General features: G+C 55.3%; 1 protein-coding gene across 2 annotated transcripts in view; it reads right to left on the reverse strand.

Moving 5' to 3' along the window:
• Positions 1-2,651: 2,651 nt before the first annotated feature.
• Positions 2,652-18,785, reverse strand: part of MGRN1 (mahogunin ring finger 1) — a 108,961-nt gene continuing 92,827 nt past the window's right edge. Inside the window, exons 11-16 of one of the 2 annotated variants that reach the window (XM_077827657.1) lie at positions 14,288-14,397; positions 11,413-11,636; positions 10,517-10,640; positions 9,697-9,742; positions 7,683-7,790; positions 2,652-5,336 (exon numbers count right to left, since the gene is read on the reverse strand). In XM_077827657.1, the coding sequence (XP_077683783.1) occupies positions 5,113-5,336; positions 7,683-7,790; positions 9,697-9,742; positions 10,517-10,640; positions 11,413-11,636; positions 14,288-14,397 (836 nt within the window). In that variant the 3' untranslated portion in view covers positions 2,652-5,112. Of the gene's footprint in view, positions 5,337-6,562; positions 6,604-7,682; positions 7,791-9,696; positions 9,743-10,516; positions 10,641-11,412; positions 11,637-14,287; positions 14,398-18,785 lie in introns of those variants that run through there. The other variant, XM_077827658.1, reaches the window with a different exon arrangement.

Raw genomic sequence — 18,785 nt, forward strand, 5'->3', positions numbered from 1 at the left:
CTGAGACAGTTCCAGATCATTAAACCCAGTGACGACTGACCCTAGTGATATTCTGAACCAAAAGAGCCCCGAATTGTAGCTGTCTCCATCACTTCACACAGACTCAATATTCTAGGCTTCAGTGTGACACACAGCTCAACAATGCTGGGATCTTCTATTATCAAAACTGAAAACGCTGCCTTTCAGTCTTTAGCCCAGCCAGACATGGATTTTTCCCTTTCCCCTGATGTTATTAGTTTCCTTATCAATCTTTTACGCTTACACACACACTCTCTCTCTATCACACACACACTGAAAAAGGACGGGCTTTTACCCAAAGTTGTCCTCTTTCTCTGTGTTAGAATAATACTTTTTGGCCATCTAAAGTCATGGGGGCAGGGCATCAGTGAGGGTCCCACAGGTTGAGAAGACAGGGATTGTCACGGAGCCAGTGGTGGGCAGTATGTTTTGAAGGGAGGAATGAAAGGGGGAGGGAGGGCAGGGACGTGAAAGTTGGGAGGCAGAGCTGAAGACCCCAAATACCCTCCTGAACAACTCTGACCCCTGTTTTTCTCCCCATACTCTCCTACCCTGCTTTGAGCTCCTCTTTCTCCCTAGAAACAGCATCATTGGGGGAAAAGGGGTAAGCCTGGTGCCCTGTCCCCATGCTTGGAGGGAGCATGGGGAAATGGGGAGTTCTGGGTTCCCTTTCCCTATTGGAGAACAGTGGAGGGAAGGGGAAACCCTTGAGCTCAGCCCCTGACCTGATGGAGCAGGCACGGGGAGGGATTGTAGAGGACGTTGGGGGTAGTTGTAGGGGACGGAACAGATTGTTCTCTGGGGCTCAAAATCACTGACCGAACAGAATCAGAAAGGGGAAAGTTGGGAGATCAAAGGCCCCTTTGAAGACTATCCCTCTTTCACCAAGGGATCAAAATCAGTTTTTCATCAGCGCTCTAGTCAACGAACTGGGGTTTCTAAAGATGGGGTTTGGCTGGTCCCCTACATCTTCTCAAACACAGAATATTCTCACCTGCTGCTCTGACTGCATCTCTGCTGCTCTGACCATTGAGCTATGCACCACTCAGTGGCCAGCTCCACTTCCTCCTGGCCATGCCTTAAGGGGAAGTGGTGGGGCTGTGAGGAGCCCATGGACCCACCTGTGGCAGGCAGGGGTTGCAGAGTGGAGATGCAGAGGGCCCTGCGCCAGCTCTGGGCCCTATGAGGCACAGGGGGCTCTACACATCCCTCTACAGCACAGGGAGTTCTGGGAGCTGTGAAGTGGCCCATTCATCTCAATGAAGTGTTCTCAACAGAGTGAGAACACCCATGCAGATGAATACAGCCTGAAAGAAGGTGTCAACTGCTCCAGTCACCTCAGTGAGTATTCTCAGCCCTCCTTCCTGTGGGCCTATACCAGGCACTGAGCATGCCCATTCTCAGCTCCCAACTATGATCTCAGAGCTGCACACTGTGCCACACACCAAACATGCCCATCCTTAGCTTCCCACTTTCGCCAGGGACTCCTGGACACCAGGAAGAGAGCAGTAGCTTTGGAAACATCTTGAGCCTGGAGCCTGGCCCCATTTCTCAGTGTCTCAGGGCAGGCCAGGGCTGTACCTTTTAGGGGAGAGGTGGTCAGGGCCTGAGTTTTGTCTCCTTCCTCTGCAACCCGAACAGTTATAAGAATCCCAAAATGATAAAAGCAGCTCGGGCTGAACCTTCTATCTCCGGAACCCCTCATCCCACCCCCAAATGCACCCCAGGCTCTGGCAATGAACAGGGATAGCCAAGCTGTCCACCGGCTCCAGCTTCCTTGGCTCCTGGTGAACAGCAATTGGGGTCTGACAGTTGGGGGCAGGGAGGCCAGGCTGAGCTCCTAGCTCCAACATGGGGTGGGAGGGAAGGCCCCCCCCCGCACCACTAGCTGTAATCCGTGTTTTCTGCACTGTGACATGTAGTTAACCCTTTGACTCCTGGAGTCTCAGTTATCACCACTGTTAACGGCTAGGCGCAAGCTTAGGGGACACAAGGCGGCAGCAGCAGAGAGTGCCAGGAGAAGCTTGATGCCAGGGAGTGAGCAGGCACCGTGTCAGAGCTGAGGGGAACATCAGGGCGCCTATTCCCAGTGCACAGTCATGTTGGCGGGGTGGGCGGGTGGGTGCCACCAGCCCGGCAGCAGTGAGTCCAGGTGCGAGATGGAATGAACCCATCCTGCTTGTGCAGCAGGGACGTCTCCCCACAGCCAATGGATGAGCTGGCCTGAGGGTGGGGAGGGCCATGGTCTGAAGAAGCAGTCATGAGCAGCAGGGCCCCAGCAGCCCCCTGGGAACCTAGAGCCTGCCTGCACCCAGCCAGACCCCAGGCCTGGGGCTTTGCAGATAGCTGCTTGGGGAGACAGGTGCTGTGTTCAGAGGGTGGGGCTGGCAGGACGGAGACCCCTTAACACCTCTGCAGCCACAGCCTCCACCAGACCTCTCCGGGCCCGCTGTGCACATCATGGGGTCTGAGTGCCGTGGGGCCTGGCCTCTGCAGGGGAGTTGGTTTCCGGTGACAGGGTGAACCCAGGCCCGAGTCTGGGCTCAGCCGTCTGCCCCAGAGTGCTCTGCTCCGCTCCCCCTGCATGGGGCAGGGGATGCACACACAGACTACAATAACGGCCAAACAGAGGCTATTGCTGCATGGATTTATTACTCTAAACAAAGGAACAAAGGGAGGAGCCCCCAGAAATCCCTGCCGGGGGAGACAGGCGGCTGGCCCATCTCACTGGGGAGGAGCAGAGAATGAAAGGCATGGTGGCAAACGGAAGCAGACGGCAGAGCCCAGCAGCCATGCACACAAACCTGCCCCTGGGAATGCGTCCTTGTGGGCAGAGCTCCCAATAGGGACAGAAGACTCCCGCAGGGTCCAGGCCAGCCCCATGGATAGGGTGAGGGGCTCCCCACAGCACAGAAAGCAGGAACAAGGCACACAGCAAGGTCACCGCACTGAGCAACATCGATCAAGGCGGGCACAGGGGGCACCAACGAGGCCATGGGCACTGGGGAAAAGCAGGTGCCCAAACACCTCCTGCTCCAGGTGTGCAGCTGTGTGCAGAGTGCAGGTCTCTCTCAGCCCCGTAGGCTGGCAGCACCCCCATGCCCCGCTAGCCCCGTCTGGAACCCTGCCCAGGGAGCATGCAGCTGCAGGTCAGGACGAGGGGCAGAGAGATTCACGCCCCTGGAAATAGCGGTGATAGAAGCTTCCCTGCTACCAAAGGGAGTCACCGAAGTCAGTGGCAGGGGCCGGGAGGTGCTTTTCACGGCATCTTCCTGTGCCATGGCCGTGCCTGCTCTCCAGGGGAGGAGCCGTAGCAGGAGCATTGGGAAGACTGACCCCTCTGCTACCCCAATGCACGCCCCATCTCCTCAGCAACAGACACCCGAGCCCAGGAGAGCGCAGTGAGGGCCTAGGGGTGATCTTCTGCCTCATGAAGGCCTTACCAGGGTGGAGGCAGCTGGCTGCAACTCAAAGGGGCCATGGGTTAGGGGGTGGTTCTCTGCCATGGAGGCCTTTCCCATGCCCCAGCATGGCAGGAATCCCGTACCAGGAGGCAGGACCCCTCCACCTGGGCTTCACTGCTGGTGGTGCTGAGCATGGAGCTGCTGGCTTTGGAGAGATGCTAGGCCCAACCCCACCCACAGCTGAGTGCTCGACTCATCGGCCCTGCCCCAGCCAGCGGGAAACAAACTGCCAGGCTGATCCTCCCACACCTTTGGGCCCTGCAGCTGTAACAGGGCCTAGCACTGCCAGGGCGCTGCTCCCAACTCTCTGCAGGCCGGGCTCCCTGCCCCTGCCAGGGCTCAGACACACCACAGTGGTGCTGGGGCTATGGGGAGATTCCAGGGGCTAGGACTTGGGCTGGGGAAGGGTTTCCCCAGAGCTAGGAGGAGCAGGTGGCAGGGCTTCACTGCAGCAGGGAAAGTGGGCAGAATAGTAAAGGACGAAGAACAGGCTATTCTCCCTAAGGGCTCCCCTGAACAGTGTCACTCAGCAGAGCCCCACTGGCCCTGGCCCTGCAGGTAGCCAAGTGGGTGCTGCTGGTGGCTGCCTGGCGGGGCAAAGCCCCCCCTTCCGGCAGGAGGCTTGTGCTTGTGTCTAAGGAGCTCAGAAAGCTGCCCTGGAGCCGCTGGCAGGAGTTCGCCAGTGCTGTGAGCTAGGTAAGAGCCCGCCTGCAGACATGCATGGCATGCTGAGATCCCAGGAACCAGGGCCTGGAAGGAAGAAGCCACACAGCAGGGCGGGACAGGTGCTAGGTCCACCCCGGCGCAGCAGCGACCAACTCCCCAAGAAGGACGGGCTGGAGGGAGCAGGGTAGCAGCTGGTGGCTGAACCCAAGAGCCCCCAAGAGTGCAGGATCAGGAAGGGGAGTGGCATCCCATGTGCCCCATGCTGGAGATTCGGCTGGATCTTCCCTGGGAAGGACTGAGCAGGAGCAGGCTCCCCAGAGAGGGGCTGTCCCTCCTGTGAGTGCAGCTGGGGCCCTCGTCCCTCTGCAGGGGAAGGCATAAGCCTATCCACACTGCTCCTCCCACACAAGGCTGCAGGGGAGTGAGCGCCAGCTGCAAAGCAATCATGGAGCCACCAGCTGGACAGGTGGCAATGCCACACCCAGGGGACCATCGCCTGGGGACAGTAGCACCAGGAGGAGAGGGAGTGCCACATAAGTCTGGCTAGAGACCCCCCCCCGGGCTGGGTGCCCCCAGGAGAAAGCAGAGCAGACCCTGGCCGGCCTGCAAGGGGTGACTGGCCCAAGACGTATTTACAGGGGAGGGGCAGCGCAACCCTACAGCTGCGAACAGTTGTCGTGTTTACAAAATATACATGGGAGTGTCCTTCATTTGCATCCCGCCCCCCAACAACTCCCTCCCACCAGCTCCTCTGTGGGGGGAGGGAAAGGGGGCGGAGGGGTTAGAACAGGAAGTACTTTAAACATCTTTAAAAAACCAACCTGTGCAAAAGTTGTGCCCGTTGGTGAGGGGAGCAGCCAGTCCCAAGAGGAAAGCGGGAGCCTGGCTCGAACCCACTGCAGGGGGCAGCGCCTGCCTTCCTCTTGCCCCATTTACAGACTCATTTAACACACCCGAGCCATGTTCAGAGTGTCATTTGGGGGCCCTGCTGGGCGTGGGAGGCTCCCAGCTCCCTCGGGGAGAGGAGAGCTTGTGCATGTGGCTTGGGACGCAGTTGAGACCGCCGCAGGCCTGGGCGGAAGGAAAGGCTGCGCGCGTCCTCTGGGCAGAGCTGGGGCTGGTCGAAGAGGAGGGGCTGAGTGGGACTGTTGGCGCCATGGCTTGGAAGGGTCTTGGAGTCGGACGACCCTGAAGGAGGGGGGAGAGAGAGAGAGAGACAGATGTCACAGCCCAGGAAGACAGCTCGCTCGCCTTGCGGTCCCTCCCTCCCTCCCTCTGATCAGCCTAGGGGTGGAGCAGGCGGGCACAGGATGGGCTGAGCCACAGCTTGGGGGAAATCAGCCAGCATGTGAGCACCAGAGGAGCCCTGTGGGCACGGGACCTTTCGGGGGTGGGGGGAGGCTAGAGGGACTCAGGCTGCAAACGGGACACTCCCCACAGTCTAGCATATGCCAGGTATGTCCCGCTCTCCTTTGCTCGGGAAGGGAACTGCCCTGTGCTGGCTCCCAGGACAGAGGGGCTGGGTGGGGACCCAACAAGGATTTCCTCTCCAGTTTCTTGGCTTTGCTGATGAGTGCACGAGCCCCATGCCCTTTGCCACAGTTCAGCAGGACGTGGACCCAGCGGGCACCGGGGCCCAGATGGGAGCTCCCGCAGGTTTCAGGCTCTTGGCCCCCCAGTCTTTGGGGAACCCTGCACATGGTGAGTGGAAGCAGATCAGACCAGATCTCCTTGTGTGCGTGTGAGAGGGGGTTTCTGGGCCAGTTCCGCACCCTGGCCACTTGTGCTAACAGGGCTGAGTTACCCACATGCTTATGGGCCTCCTGCAGGAGCATTCAGCGAGGGGCTGCGGGAGGGTGCTCAGCATGGCAGGGACCGGGCTCCTCTGTTCCTGTAACAGCAGCGGTGGCTGGAGGCACCATGCGCCCCTAGTCGTGAGGAGCAGTGAGCTGAACTCACCTCGCTTTCTTGGGGAGAGGGACACTGGTGGCCTGCCCAGTGGAGCCTGGCGGGGTGCTGGGCCTGGCTAGCGCTGGGCAGAGGGGACTCAGGAATGCTGCCAGGGGGTAGGATCAGAGCTGACAGGTCAGTTTGCAGACAATTCACAAAGGAGGCACAAGCTGAGCAGTCTGGAGAGAGAGAAGCCCTGGGAGCAGCTGAACTCCAGGATTTCAGGCCAGTTGGCTGAAATCCCATGCCCTGCACTGGGGCCTGTTACTGCCACCCTGTGGTGAGGGGAAACCACTGCAGCAATGCACCATCCTAGGCCGAGCTGGAAGGGCAGGGAGGGGAGAAGGGGCCAGCCTGGTACTGACACATTCAGCTAGTCTGCCCCCACCACAGCCCCACCCTGAAAGGGGTCCTGCCGCCCCATGCAATTCCCTGCGCATAAGAGAATGAGACGACGTACCAGCTTACTCCTCTATCCCAATAGAGCAGGAATCGGGACCCAGTGCTGCCCAGGGCAGGAGCAGGGAGGCAGACAGAAGGAAGGAGACATTAGAGAGACGCTCAGAACAGACCGCGACTCTACGGGGGAGAACAGGCTGCAAGGACTACAGCTGATGGAGCTGCACTGGGAGCAGCTCAGCCACGAAGCCCCCCGAAGCGCAATCCCCCGCCCGCGGCACAGTGAGTGGGCCCCTCCCTCGCCCACAGGCTGGTTCCAGGATGAGCCCAGTGTGCCGCGTGTGGATTGTGGTGACAGCAGGCACAATCCCCCTGCTGCCACAGCCCTTCCTGCACAGGCATCCTGGAGGAGGATTCCCCTGCTCTAACGGCAGCGGGGCTGCAGCCTGGGTCCTCCCCTGCACAGCCAGCAATGCTCACTGCTCAGCGGCCCCAGCATGGCAGGCCCTGCCTCTCCCTCCCTGGATCAGCAGTATGGAGACAAGGAGCAATAAAGCCAGGAGCCTGCACTCTTCTCTGGGTGTGCCCGGGATCTGCTGCCAGGTGGGCTTTTCCCCTTGGTGGGAGCTCACAGCTGGAGCGCCAGGGCCAGTGATCAGATGCGGCTGTCACTAGAGGAGGGAGACCAGGGGTTTTCAGCCCCCCCACATGTTATGCCTCTATTCATGTACTCCTGAATCTTCGCTAGAGTGGGGAAAGAGAATCTCACCAACTTGCACGGGGAGGCCACTATCACACTTGCAATTGTGTTGCCGTCTGGTGGCTGCAGCCCAAAGAGCAGAAAGGAGGAAAGGGGGTGGGACTGGAAGCAGCAAGACAAAAGGGTGAGGGAGGAGGGGGACGGCAAAGGGAGATATAGGGCAAGTTATCTCTCTGGGAGCCCTACTCACCCATGCCCCTGGAGGCAGCAGTTAGCTCCATATGATCATGGCAAGTGGGTGCTTTAGGGGAGAGTTTCGCTCTCCACTGGAGACGAGCTGCCTGATGCGCCAACCCAGGCAAGCAAGCTGCAAGCAGGGTGGCTCAGCCTGCAGCCAATAGGCACAGCACAGACCCCTTGCCAAGCCGCGGCGGCACCACCCACCGCCAATCAGCGCCGTGCCCGCACAAGGGCTGGGCTGTTACCTGGCAGGTACACATCAACTGGGGGGTCGCTCTCCGACCGCGTAAGGCTCCTGTGCTCGCTGCAGTTGCTCTCTGGCGGGATGTCTTCCATGGAGGGCAGGCGGCTACCTGGAGTCAGCAGAGAGCTGGACAGCTTAGTGCCGGGAGAGAGATGGAGGGGCCTGTGCTGCCTTCCCTCCCGAGGAGAGACCAGTGCTAACAAGGGCCCCCCACTGCCATACGCATGGGGAGAACAGGTTCCTTCCCCACTGCCCCTTGCTGCGCCCTGCAAACGCTGCCAGGTGACAGGGCCAGTGACTGAAAAAGGCACCTCTCTTGTCTGCAGCCGAGACACTTGAAGACACATCAGGCCTAGGGAGCCCAGCGAAGTCGCGCAATGCCTCCTGCCATTCCTCCTGACAGCCCTGCCCTGGGCACTGATCACAGCACCAGAGTGCGAATCCTAGCAGAGCACTGAGCCAGCCCCAGGCATGCAGGGAACAGCCTGGATCTTACCCATGGAGCAGCACTGGAGCAGGGAGATGGCCACCTGGCACTGGGCAAGACGGAGAACCCACCCCTGGCGCTCTCCTCCTTCCCCATGTGGAAGCCACCTCCCACAGCAGATCAACAGGCAGCCTGGTGTTACTGAGGGTTTGTCTAGGGAATGAGATCTAGGCTTTTAAGTTGCAGTGAAATTTCCCATCAAGTGTTTGGGAATGGTGGGTGCTGCCTGGCACAACGGCCAACCGAGGGCCTCTGCCTCCCACCTGGCCCTTGGGCGCAGGCTGGGGAACATGGTGACAGCAGCAAAGGGGAGGAGAATGCACACAGCCAGCCTGTCATTGCACTACTGATCTGCCCCGTCAGCCCACCCTGGGCAGAGCTCAGCTCCAGGGAGAGCCGGCTGGGAAGGAACGCATGAGAAATTTCAGTCACTGTCGCTTCTCTAGTTCCCAGCTGGCGCGGTTTCCCCTTCAGCTTCTGCCACTGTCCAAATGCAGTTTTTAAATGCTCCCTTTGGAAGATCTGAGACATGAGACGCGCTGGAAGGAGTCACAGCGCACAGAGCTCTGCAGATCTTGATAGTTCTTCGCACAAAGACCCCTGTTGCACAAAGTTCATGTTTCAATGAAGAATCACACCTGGGGCCCAGCAGTGATGGGTCAGGCGCTGTGTCCGTGCACAAGCACTAGGGGGCGCTCAGTCTCCAAGGAAATCCCATGGACAAAGCTCAGGCTTGTCTAGAGGGTGAGTGCATAGCAAACTGGGGTGTCAATCTGCAGCACAGCAGCCTGCCCCTGTGCTAACTGGCCACGTGGACCCTGCTACCACACGCAGAGCTCCCAAGCGCTCAATGCACACAGGGGAATGTTTACGTCTTGCCTCTGAGTTGGGAGGTGAGATTCCCAGCTCAGGTTAGCGTGTTAAAAACAGTGGTGTAGCTGGGGCTGCATGGGTGGCTGCTCAGACCAGCCACCTGTGTATGTACCCGGGATCCAGGCAAATACGTATTCCAGCAGCTATCCCAAGACGCGGCCCATGCTACCCCAGCTCCATTATTTTTAGTGTGCTACCTCAAGCAGAGCTAGTGCCGGTATGTCTGCACAGGCTGGAAATCACATCTCCCAGATTAAACGTGCACATACCCTGAGTGCATGGTCGAAGGATCCATGTGGCCAGTTGATACGCAGCAGGCTAGCGTGCTGCAGATTTACCCCCCAGCTTGTTGCCCGGACAGGCCCTCAGACTGGGGAATTGCAGCTGATTAGCCATTGTCAGATTCAAGTTTCCAAGGGGAACTGGAAACCCCAAAGCCGGTCCCTGGCAGAGGGATTCCCACATTCAACAGAGATCAGTGACCCGGGCATGTGATCCTAGGCTGAGACCATGTCCATCCCCAAGGAGCACCTTCCAGAGGGATTAGAAGGAGCCCTGCCATAAGCTGAGAGAGCAAGGCCAAGAGGCTAGCAGGGGGTCAATTCCAGCCCCAAACTCTACCCTCTAGACTAACTTATCTGAAGGCAGGACGTACCTTGCTGCAGGGACGAGATCCCCTCCATTTCTTCAGCCACTATGCTCTGGAAAAGGAGAGAACAGAATGACCTCTGCAGGCTGGAACCCCTCCCCTCGGACTCAGTATACTGTACCGACGTGCTCAGGAGGGCTGTGTCCAGGACAGGGGGCAGCCTGATGCCCCGATACAGGGTGCCCAGCATTATCAGCACACTAGTACCATACTGGCCTGGGGAACGAGGGTGGCCACCTGTCCAGTCACACCACCCCCTGCTGAAACCCCCTCCTGGAGGTTCCCAGGTGTCAGATGCTGATTGTGGGTCCACTGGGCAGGCCCAGGTTGGGGGGTTCAGAGCTAGGAAGCTGCAAAGCCAGCTGCAGTGATTGGAGCCAGAATTAACCTAAATCTGCCACTCAGGAATCCTTCTGCACCGGCAGGAGCATCCCAAGTTAACAAAGCCCTTCAGGTGCCAGCCCCAAGGGGTTAGAAATGCCCTCCTGGGCTGTAATTGTAATAGTTCCCATTGTGCCCAGGGGGAGGGGTTGGGAGCATGGGAAACCCAAGGCATTGGGGTTGGGGGGTAGAGAGCTGTGGAGTTAAGGGAGATGGGGAAGTGTTTGGGGCTCCCCGGCAGCAGACTCCGGGCTCCTTCCCATCATGCACTAAAGGGTTTACCCTGAGCCCTGTTACTCAGGAAGATCCTGCCCGAAATGCACCTCCCCGCAGACTGGCACCCGTAGCCAGCCGCCAGGCCACAGCCCAGAGAGTGGCCCTTCACTGGTGCAGGGCTCATGGGGCAGGGAGCGACCAGGGTTGAGTGCTTGGGATGCGGACTTACTCCAGGAGAGCTGTTCTTCCTCAGTACCAGCTCGGCCCCGCTCAGCGCTGGCTGGGAGTCCGAGTCCTCAGAGAGCTTCTCCTCATCCTCTTCGTGGATCGGCGACGAAGGAGATCGTAACGCACTGGGGGTAGGAGAAGAGTGACGTTGCAGAGAGCCACAAAACATAGCAACTTACATTCCCATGGCACCTCCCAGCCCCCGGCAGGCACAGCACAGTGGAAACGGCAGAAACCAGGAGGTGCACAAGAGTGTAGGCAGGGGAACGTGCGATCAGGAACCTCCCTCCCATAGAAAGGGCCACAAGGGCATAAGCAGCCGCTTTGAGTGCTCAGACCCCTGGTGCGTGTCATTTGAGACACAAGCCAACAGTCACCTGCATAGAACCTGCTCATCAGGGCAAAGGGCCACCTCAGGCCTGCTGGGATCTGAACTTGGCATTCCCAGGAGTTTCAGCCCCTTCTTGCAATGCTTGTCAGGGCTCTGCTTCCGGACTGGGTCTCCACGTGTCAAGGGGAGGTTCACCTGCACCCTGGGGCTTGAGGGGCATGATACCAGAAAAAGCTCAAAGGAAGTGTGGGCATAGAACTGGGGGTGCGGGACATGGGGAGTGCGAAAGCACGGCTGCAAAACCAGGCTGAAAATCCGGGGCTGCCACTTCCCAGCCTCACACGGCACTAGGACAGCAGATCGCTCTGTGACCAGGAGTCAGGAAGGCTACTCCCCAGCTCAGTGTGTTTATGGACAGCTGATATGAGAAAGCTGGGGACCTCCTGTGATGCAGCCTACGGAGACAGATGGGAATGGTCGGTAGCTCTGAGCTCTCTAGGGGTATTTAGAAGGCACGTGCAGGGAAGAGGCCCTGGGGGAGGGAAGTTTCCGAAGTTAGGGCTGACCTGTCTGGAGATTTGCTCCGCTTGCTCTTTTGAGGGCCGCTCTCCATGGCTCTGTCAATCCCGGCTAGTGGGCGGCCAGCTGGGGGCAGTCCATCCACCACCCCGGTGTAGCTGATTTCCTCGTACAGAGGAGCGGAAGGGATGGATGGGGAGATGGAGCGGAGGCCATTCAATGCTTCCAGCAGCGAAATGGGCTCATATCCTGGAGGGATGTTGTCGGAGCTCTGCAGGTGAGGAAAACAGGGGTAACATCAGGCAACCCCACCAAGCTGGACCCAGTGCAAAACCGGGATCCCTGCTTTATTCTTTGCACAGTAAATCCTTTGCTCCTTTAATGGTTAATTTAAAGGGGCACCACCAGCTTAAAATTTTGTGCACACACATGTTTCAAACAACAGTCAAAATTCTATAAGGCAAAGATTAGAGAGAGCAATATGTTATGTGCTTGCTATTTGTCAGTTTATTTCTTTTGTGCATCCAACAGCCCTTCCTGCTGCTTCCTCCACATAGTGAGTTTCCTTTGTTGTCTGTCTGGGTCTTTCACATGACTGGGAAACTGGGGGCTGAGGGGACATGCCGTACATGTCGACGGTGTCCTGTTAAAAGTAGTTAAACCAATGTCATTTGAACCCAATTATTAATCACCATCAGCAGCCGCAAACTGCACCTCAATTCTGCACCGCAGTGCTCGTGTTTTGGGGGCAGGCTGGTAAATTCCCAAAGGGAAGTTTTTATTGCGCTGAGGAGGAGTATAAAGAATATGCCCAGCTCAGCATCTCTGCCACTGACTGAGATGTTATAACCCATTCACTTTGTGATGCCTTTCAGTGCCATCATCATCTGCTCTGACAAAGCACAAGTGCCTTGTAGAGGTTGGTGCATGCATGCCGGAGGACATGGCAGCGAGGTACAGCACACTGTGGGTTTAGGCAATTGGAGAGGCAGTGGGGGATAGTGAGCTAAGTGAGCAATGAAATACTTAATTGCATTGACACTAAAACTGCCCCTAGGTTCCAGGATTATTGCCCCACCAAGCTGGAGGGGGCATTGTGTACAGACACCAGCTCAGAGCTCCTCTTTCAGGAGGCAGCAGACATGAGGAGACAGTAAGAGACTGGTTTATATCGGGGACATTTTCTTCGCAGTCATGAGGGGCAAGAACCAACCCTTTTATTTTGTGTTTTCTTTTTTGAACGAAAGCTCAGGTGCTGTAGCTCGGTTCTGAGGCCGGGGGGTGGGGGTTGGATCCTGCAGTGAAGTCCACAGCCAGGGGCCACACAGGGCCCTGCGAATCAGTCACTGAAACTTACACACATCTTTAAGCAACAGCTCCCTCTCATCGGGCACTTACCACCCAGCTGTCCCTGCAGCCTATTGCTCTGCCTACAGCACCACAGGGAAGGGAGGGATAACTCAGTAGGAAGGGAGGGATAGCTCAGTGGTTTAAGCATTGGCCTGCTAAACCCAGGAGGGTTGTGAGTTCAATCCTTGAGGGGGCCATTTAGGAATCTGGGGCAAAAATTGGGGATTGGTCCTGCTTTGAGCAGGGGGTTGGACTAGATGACCTCCTGAGGTCCCTTCCAACCCTGATATTCTATGATTCTATGACCACTGCAGGGTGCCCTGCGTGATCCTCGGAGGGCTGCATCTGCAGCTTGCGAGGAGGCTGCGGGCTGTGTCAAGCTTGTATAACAGCATCAGACAACAGCCCTCATCTTTAATGAAGAGATGCGACCTGCAGAGAACACAGGTCCCAGTGCGCCACGCTCCACCATGAGCCAAGCCCCCAGGCTGACTGGAGCAAGAGGAAGCAGGAGCCTCCCTGGTGTTGAAGATGAGGGTAGCTGCAAGCCTCACTGGATAGGTCTAGGGGATAACAATGGATCGCTCCTCCCTCTCTTAGGTCCGTCACTTGCATTTATACTTCAGCTGTGCTTCCCCCTCCTGCTTGCCAAGGCGCGGCCCCTGATTCGTTGCGCTGTACCGCAATCATGAACAAGTCCCAGGGTGCAAACACTCAACTAGAAGAGTTTTAGAGAGGTTTTTTAAGCAACTTCACAACCAAAGGTGTTTGCTTTACACAAGGTGTGCAGGGACTCTTTTGCAATCAGTTCTGCTTGCATCTGAGACTTGGTTTGACTCTGCTATTGTCAACCCCAACCTCTCTGAACAAGAGTTTTACAAAGAGAGCCCAAGCACGCCCTTCAAAGAGATCGGGGCTAGACAAATCCAGACAAGCTCCCTCAAGCAATCCCATGGGTGGAACAGGAACTCGATAGAGGCTCTTTTTCCCAGTCCTAGGAGTCTGGAGCAGGAAAACAAGTAAGAAGGGGTTTTGATCTCAGGGTTCCAGTACAGGACCGGGGCCAGGAATCCCTGTGTTCTGATACTGACTCCCTCTGGACTACAGGCAAGTCTCCCAAAATGTATCCATCTGTAAAACAAGGATAATGCTGCTTCCCTCCAGCACAGTGGTTGGGCGAGCGCTATTAGAATGAATGGGAGCAGTGTCTGGGGTTAGTGCACTTTGGGCATTAGGAGGAAGCGAACCCCAGCGTGTTAGCAAGCCCTCCTACGTGGAAGGTCTCACATGCTAGTGAGACTCCTGGTGATTAATGACAGGTTTCAGAGTAGCAGCCGTGTTAGTCTGTATCCATAAAAAGAAAAGGAGTACTTGTGGCACCTTAGAGACAAATTTATTAGAGCATGAGCTTTCGTGAGCTACAGCTCACTTCATCGAAAGCTTATGCTCTGATGATTAATGTGACCAAGTCCACTCACTGTTTCCCTTGCACATTTCCTGTTGGGTAGGGAGACAGCACTTGCTTTGGGGGAACACAGGGCCAGAAGCCATACAGGGTTGAGAGTTACTTACAGAGTGCTCATCATGGTCCATGGTCTGCGCCAGGACGGGGCTGAACGAGACGGGCGACAGAGCCCCAGGCTTCTTCCTCACAGCTCGGATCTGCAGCAGGGCGCGGAAGGCTAGGAGGGAACATTGTACAGGTGACTAGATGGCCAAAGCAGCACGTCAGACAGCGTCAGCTTGTGCCACAGCAACTCCACTAGGGACATGGCTCAGACACCCCGTTAACAGGCAGAATTCACCATGGTGAGGCCCTGCACCCCAGAGACCAGGAGCTCCTGGGGGGACTGGCACCGATTTCAGGCTAAGGTCTTGTAGCTGAACACACGGAAGCCAAGTGCTGGTGTCCAGCCCCCTTAGCTCATCCGCTAGTGCAAGAAACTGGAGGGAGGAGCAGTCTGGCAGCAGACAGAGCCCCTGGCCCCGAGCAGCATCTGTAGCGAATGAAACGGCAGCTCTATTTATATGGAAATACAGCCCCAGGCCCTTCTGGAAGTGCCCACTCTCATAACTAACCTGGGGGGCGCTGCTGCACCTGAGCAAGGCCCTATATCTGCAGCCAGCTGTGTCAGCCTGCCGCCAGCCGTGTCAGCCTGCCCCCAGCCAGCGACCCGCAGGGAGGAGAGGGGCTGACGCATGGTGGGAGGCCAGGAGTTGGTACACTGTGGCAATCCCCAATGCAGGCCCAGGGCAAAGATGCAGTCGCCAGGCTCGGGCACGGTGGGGCAGCACTGCAAAGGCCCTCAGACAGGCAGGGACCCCAGCCATTGCTCAGGAAGACTCCCTGGTGCATGGGATGCTGCACTAGTCCTGGGAGGTGTGGGGATGGGGCCAGGCCTGGGGCTACTCCCTGAGAAGTGGGAAGGAGAAAGAAGGGGGGGGAGGGATAGCTCAGTGGTTTGAGCATTGGCCTGCTAAACCCAGGGTTGTGAGTTCAATCCTTGAGGGGGCCATTTAGGGAACTGGGGCAAAAATTGGGGGATTGGTCCTGCTTTGAGCAGGGGGTTGGACTAGATGATCTCCTGAGGTCCCTTCCAACCCTGATATTCTATGATTCTATGAAAAGCAGGCCAGGCTCTGACAGATTTGCACACAGAATGCCAAGGAGACCGTCAGCAGCTCTCTGTGACTGCTCTGCAAGAACCCCGCTGGGGGTGGGAGACACAGCTCCCTCTACTGTTTCTCAGCCTCAGATTTGTTGCTCCAGGCCAGGGTGGGGGTGAGGAGTTGGCCACTGTGTTAATGTGGCATTAATTTTCTGGTAATGGGGGGAGTTAAACGATGACTTGTTAACACTTTAGGGCTAGGAGGCACATCAGATGCGCTGAAATCCCCCAATGAACAAGACTCTGAGATGGTCTGAAACAGGTCCAGGCCCATCCCATACAAAGGGGCAAGGTGATTAAACTCAGGCCTCCTTGTTTCATTCACAGGCTCACGTTGGCCTCCATGTCACTACCCTAGAGCAGCCTCTGCCCAGACAAATCAATGGGTTCTTTTGAGGGAAAAAAATAGATTTTTTTTCACCACTAGAAATCAAGGGTTGCTATTTAAATTACACGGTTTTCTTTTTAAAAAGAAACCTGATTAAAATGAAATCTGAATTTAACCCAAAATATGTTAAGGCCTAAACTTACTATAATTTTTTAAAACATTTAAATAAAAAATAAATATACTGAATCCATGAGCCTCTATCAAAAACTGTGAGATAAAGGCTGCTTTCTTGATGCAAAGAATCCAGGGAACACAGCTAACTTTTGAGGTCAAGCTTTATAAATAAGGCACATTAGGTAATGCACTGTATTAAGGCCTTATTTTATTTAATAAAAAATCAATTTTATGTGCTGTTGTGTGTGTTTAATTAAATTCCAGTTACTATCCTATTGCAGCTTAACACAAATTACAAGAAAAAAGTTAATTACCTAGTAAATAAGCAATATATTATTCACCATTTTCTAACATACTAAAAATATACAATTAATAAGAATTTGAAAATATTAAGCTATATAATTGCTTAAATAAACGTATGTCGTTATAGTGTACTGTCCTAGGTAGCAAAAAGATGTCCTAAATCTAGTGTAAAGGCTCTATTTAGTTGTAAATCAACATGTTTAAATGGTTATATCAACCAATGACAAGGCACCTTTCTGTAGAAATACCTGAAGTACAGCTGGAAAAGTTGATTCAAATTGATGATTTGGCTGTCCATGGGGCGATTTACATCAATTCACCCTGCCTCCATCTCATTTCTGGCCCCAACTCACTCTCTGGAAAGCTCTAATTTTGTCACTTTGCTCAGACTTAGGTTAAAGGGAGTCTAAGAATACACCAGGCTTTCAACTGATACTGCTTGCTTGTGCTTAAAGACAATCCAGGGATTAGTCAGTTTCCCTGTTGCACTCAGCGGCTAGCAGGGCAGCGTGAAGCCAGAGGTTACGGGGAGTTTGAGCTGCGTTGGCTGTAACTTGGTCTAAATTCAGTTTCAGGACTAGACAAGAGCCTCTGATCAGGATGCTGCTGCGGACTTGGATGCTTGAGGCACTGCACACTATCCAGTTGTCTAGGTAAGGGACATGCTGGACACCTAGGCAGCGCAGGCAGGCCGATACACGCGCTAGGCCAAAAGGGAGCACCGGGTGTTGACTGCGTGTATCTCAAGCTATAACGTGAAGGTGTTTCCTGTGGCCTGGATGTATTACCAGGAGTATGTGTCCTGCACATAGAGGGCAGCATACCAATCTCCACTCTCCAGGGTAGGGTAATGGAAGCGAGGGGGACCATCCGGAACTTGATTTTCTTAGTTCAACTTCCTGGAAGTTTTGGGGAATTAGGAATAGAATCCCTCTGTGATGACAATGAGCCTTTTCTATCACTCCCCATTGCGGAAGAGACCGGACTTCTTAGAGTAATACAGTCTTGTGAGATGTCCCTGAAAGGGGACCGGGAAGGTAGGCTGCGGGGAGGGAGGTGAACTGGATAACACATTCCTCTTCACATTGCTGAGCACCCACTGGTCTGACGTTATTTGAGTTCCAAGCACTGTTAAAAGTGCAATAGGCATCTTCCAAAAGCTGGGATACATGGAGAGACTGGTATGCTGTCCAAGTGATTGTTAAGAAGCTGTTGATGTCTAGTGAGAAGGGCCTGATGGAGACAAAGCCGTCTGGTGCCATCGAGAAGGCCTAGATTGTCTCTTAAGAGTCATGAAATCTCTGCTGGAAACGTGATCTGTGAGGGCAGAGGTCTAAACTGTTTCCTCTTTGATTGGGGTGTACACCCCTATTGAGCTCAGTTGTCCAGGAGTTTTTCAGGGTGCACGTGACAACGTCAGTCTTTTGAGAGAACAATTCAGACCGCTCAAACGGCAAATCCCAGATTGCAGCTCCTTTGGAATTCCAGACACCTGGAGCCACGGGGAACATCTCATGGCAAGGACAGTGGCCACGGATCACAAGGCTGTATCAGTTGCATCAGTAGCTGCGTGGAGGGATGTTTTTGCTGTGAGGTGCCCTTCAGAGCCATAAACTGTTCCCTAGTCTTCTCTGGTAGTCTGGCTAAAGCTGTAAAATTAATACAATTATATTTGGACAGGAGAACTTGACGGTTAGCCACCCTCATCTGCAGAGTAACTGTAGAGTGAGTTTTCCTGCCATATATAGCCAGTCTCTTGAGCAACCTGTCTTTAAGCTTGGCTTTGAGATGAGACAGGTGGGAATGCTCACTGGCGGCCATAACCACCAGTGAGTTGGAGACACATCAGAGAGTGTGATAACTGATAACAATCAGAATCCATTTGAGGAGCTTGGCAGCATCTTTCCAGTCTTTTGGCTGCAGGTGGAATAGAAACTGGGGTCTGCCCAAGGATTTTCTCTGGTCTCAAGCAGGGCTTCTTCAATGGAAAGGACCACGTTTCCCGTAGCAAGTGTTTGTGCAGCATCAAGGAGACTGCAGATTTTCTTGAACCAGCTTCACCTGCACTCCTAAAGAAGAGGCCACTCTTCTCATTAGGTCCTGGACAACCTTGAAGTCCTCTGGAGGTGACTCTGCGGGTGACAGCCTTGTCTGGAGATGACGAAGTGCGTGGAGGGACATCCAGGGGTTACTTGAGTATCTCATCCTCCTCAATAGGGGACAGTCAGAGGAGCCTGATGAAAGGCTTCTTGGACTGGAGAAGGGGACCCCGGCTGGTCTGAGATTCTGAAGGAGGTCTCAGCTCCCTTGGAATGGGCCACGACCAGTATGGCCAAGAGAGGGGAACTCCACAGTTGGAGCCTCCCACAGTGGAGGGCACCATCTTGGGGCTTCCTTGAAAAAAGACGAGTCATAGTCCTTAGAATCTGTGCCCCTGTCATGATGTCTATGAGGTGATCTGAAAGGTCAGGATGGTAACAGAATTCCGAGTCTGAAGAGGGAATGTGTAACTCCCCAAGGAACAGAGGGAGCATTCCTGTCGGGGCTCAGGGGGGTCTTGAGAGAGATGGGCCCTGTAGTCCATATATAGCATGGG

This window comes from Eretmochelys imbricata, chromosome 10 (genome assembly GCF_965152235.1).
Source record: "Eretmochelys imbricata isolate rEreImb1 chromosome 10, rEreImb1.hap1, whole genome shotgun sequence".
Lineage (NCBI taxonomy): Eukaryota > Metazoa > Chordata > Testudines > Cheloniidae > Eretmochelys > Eretmochelys imbricata.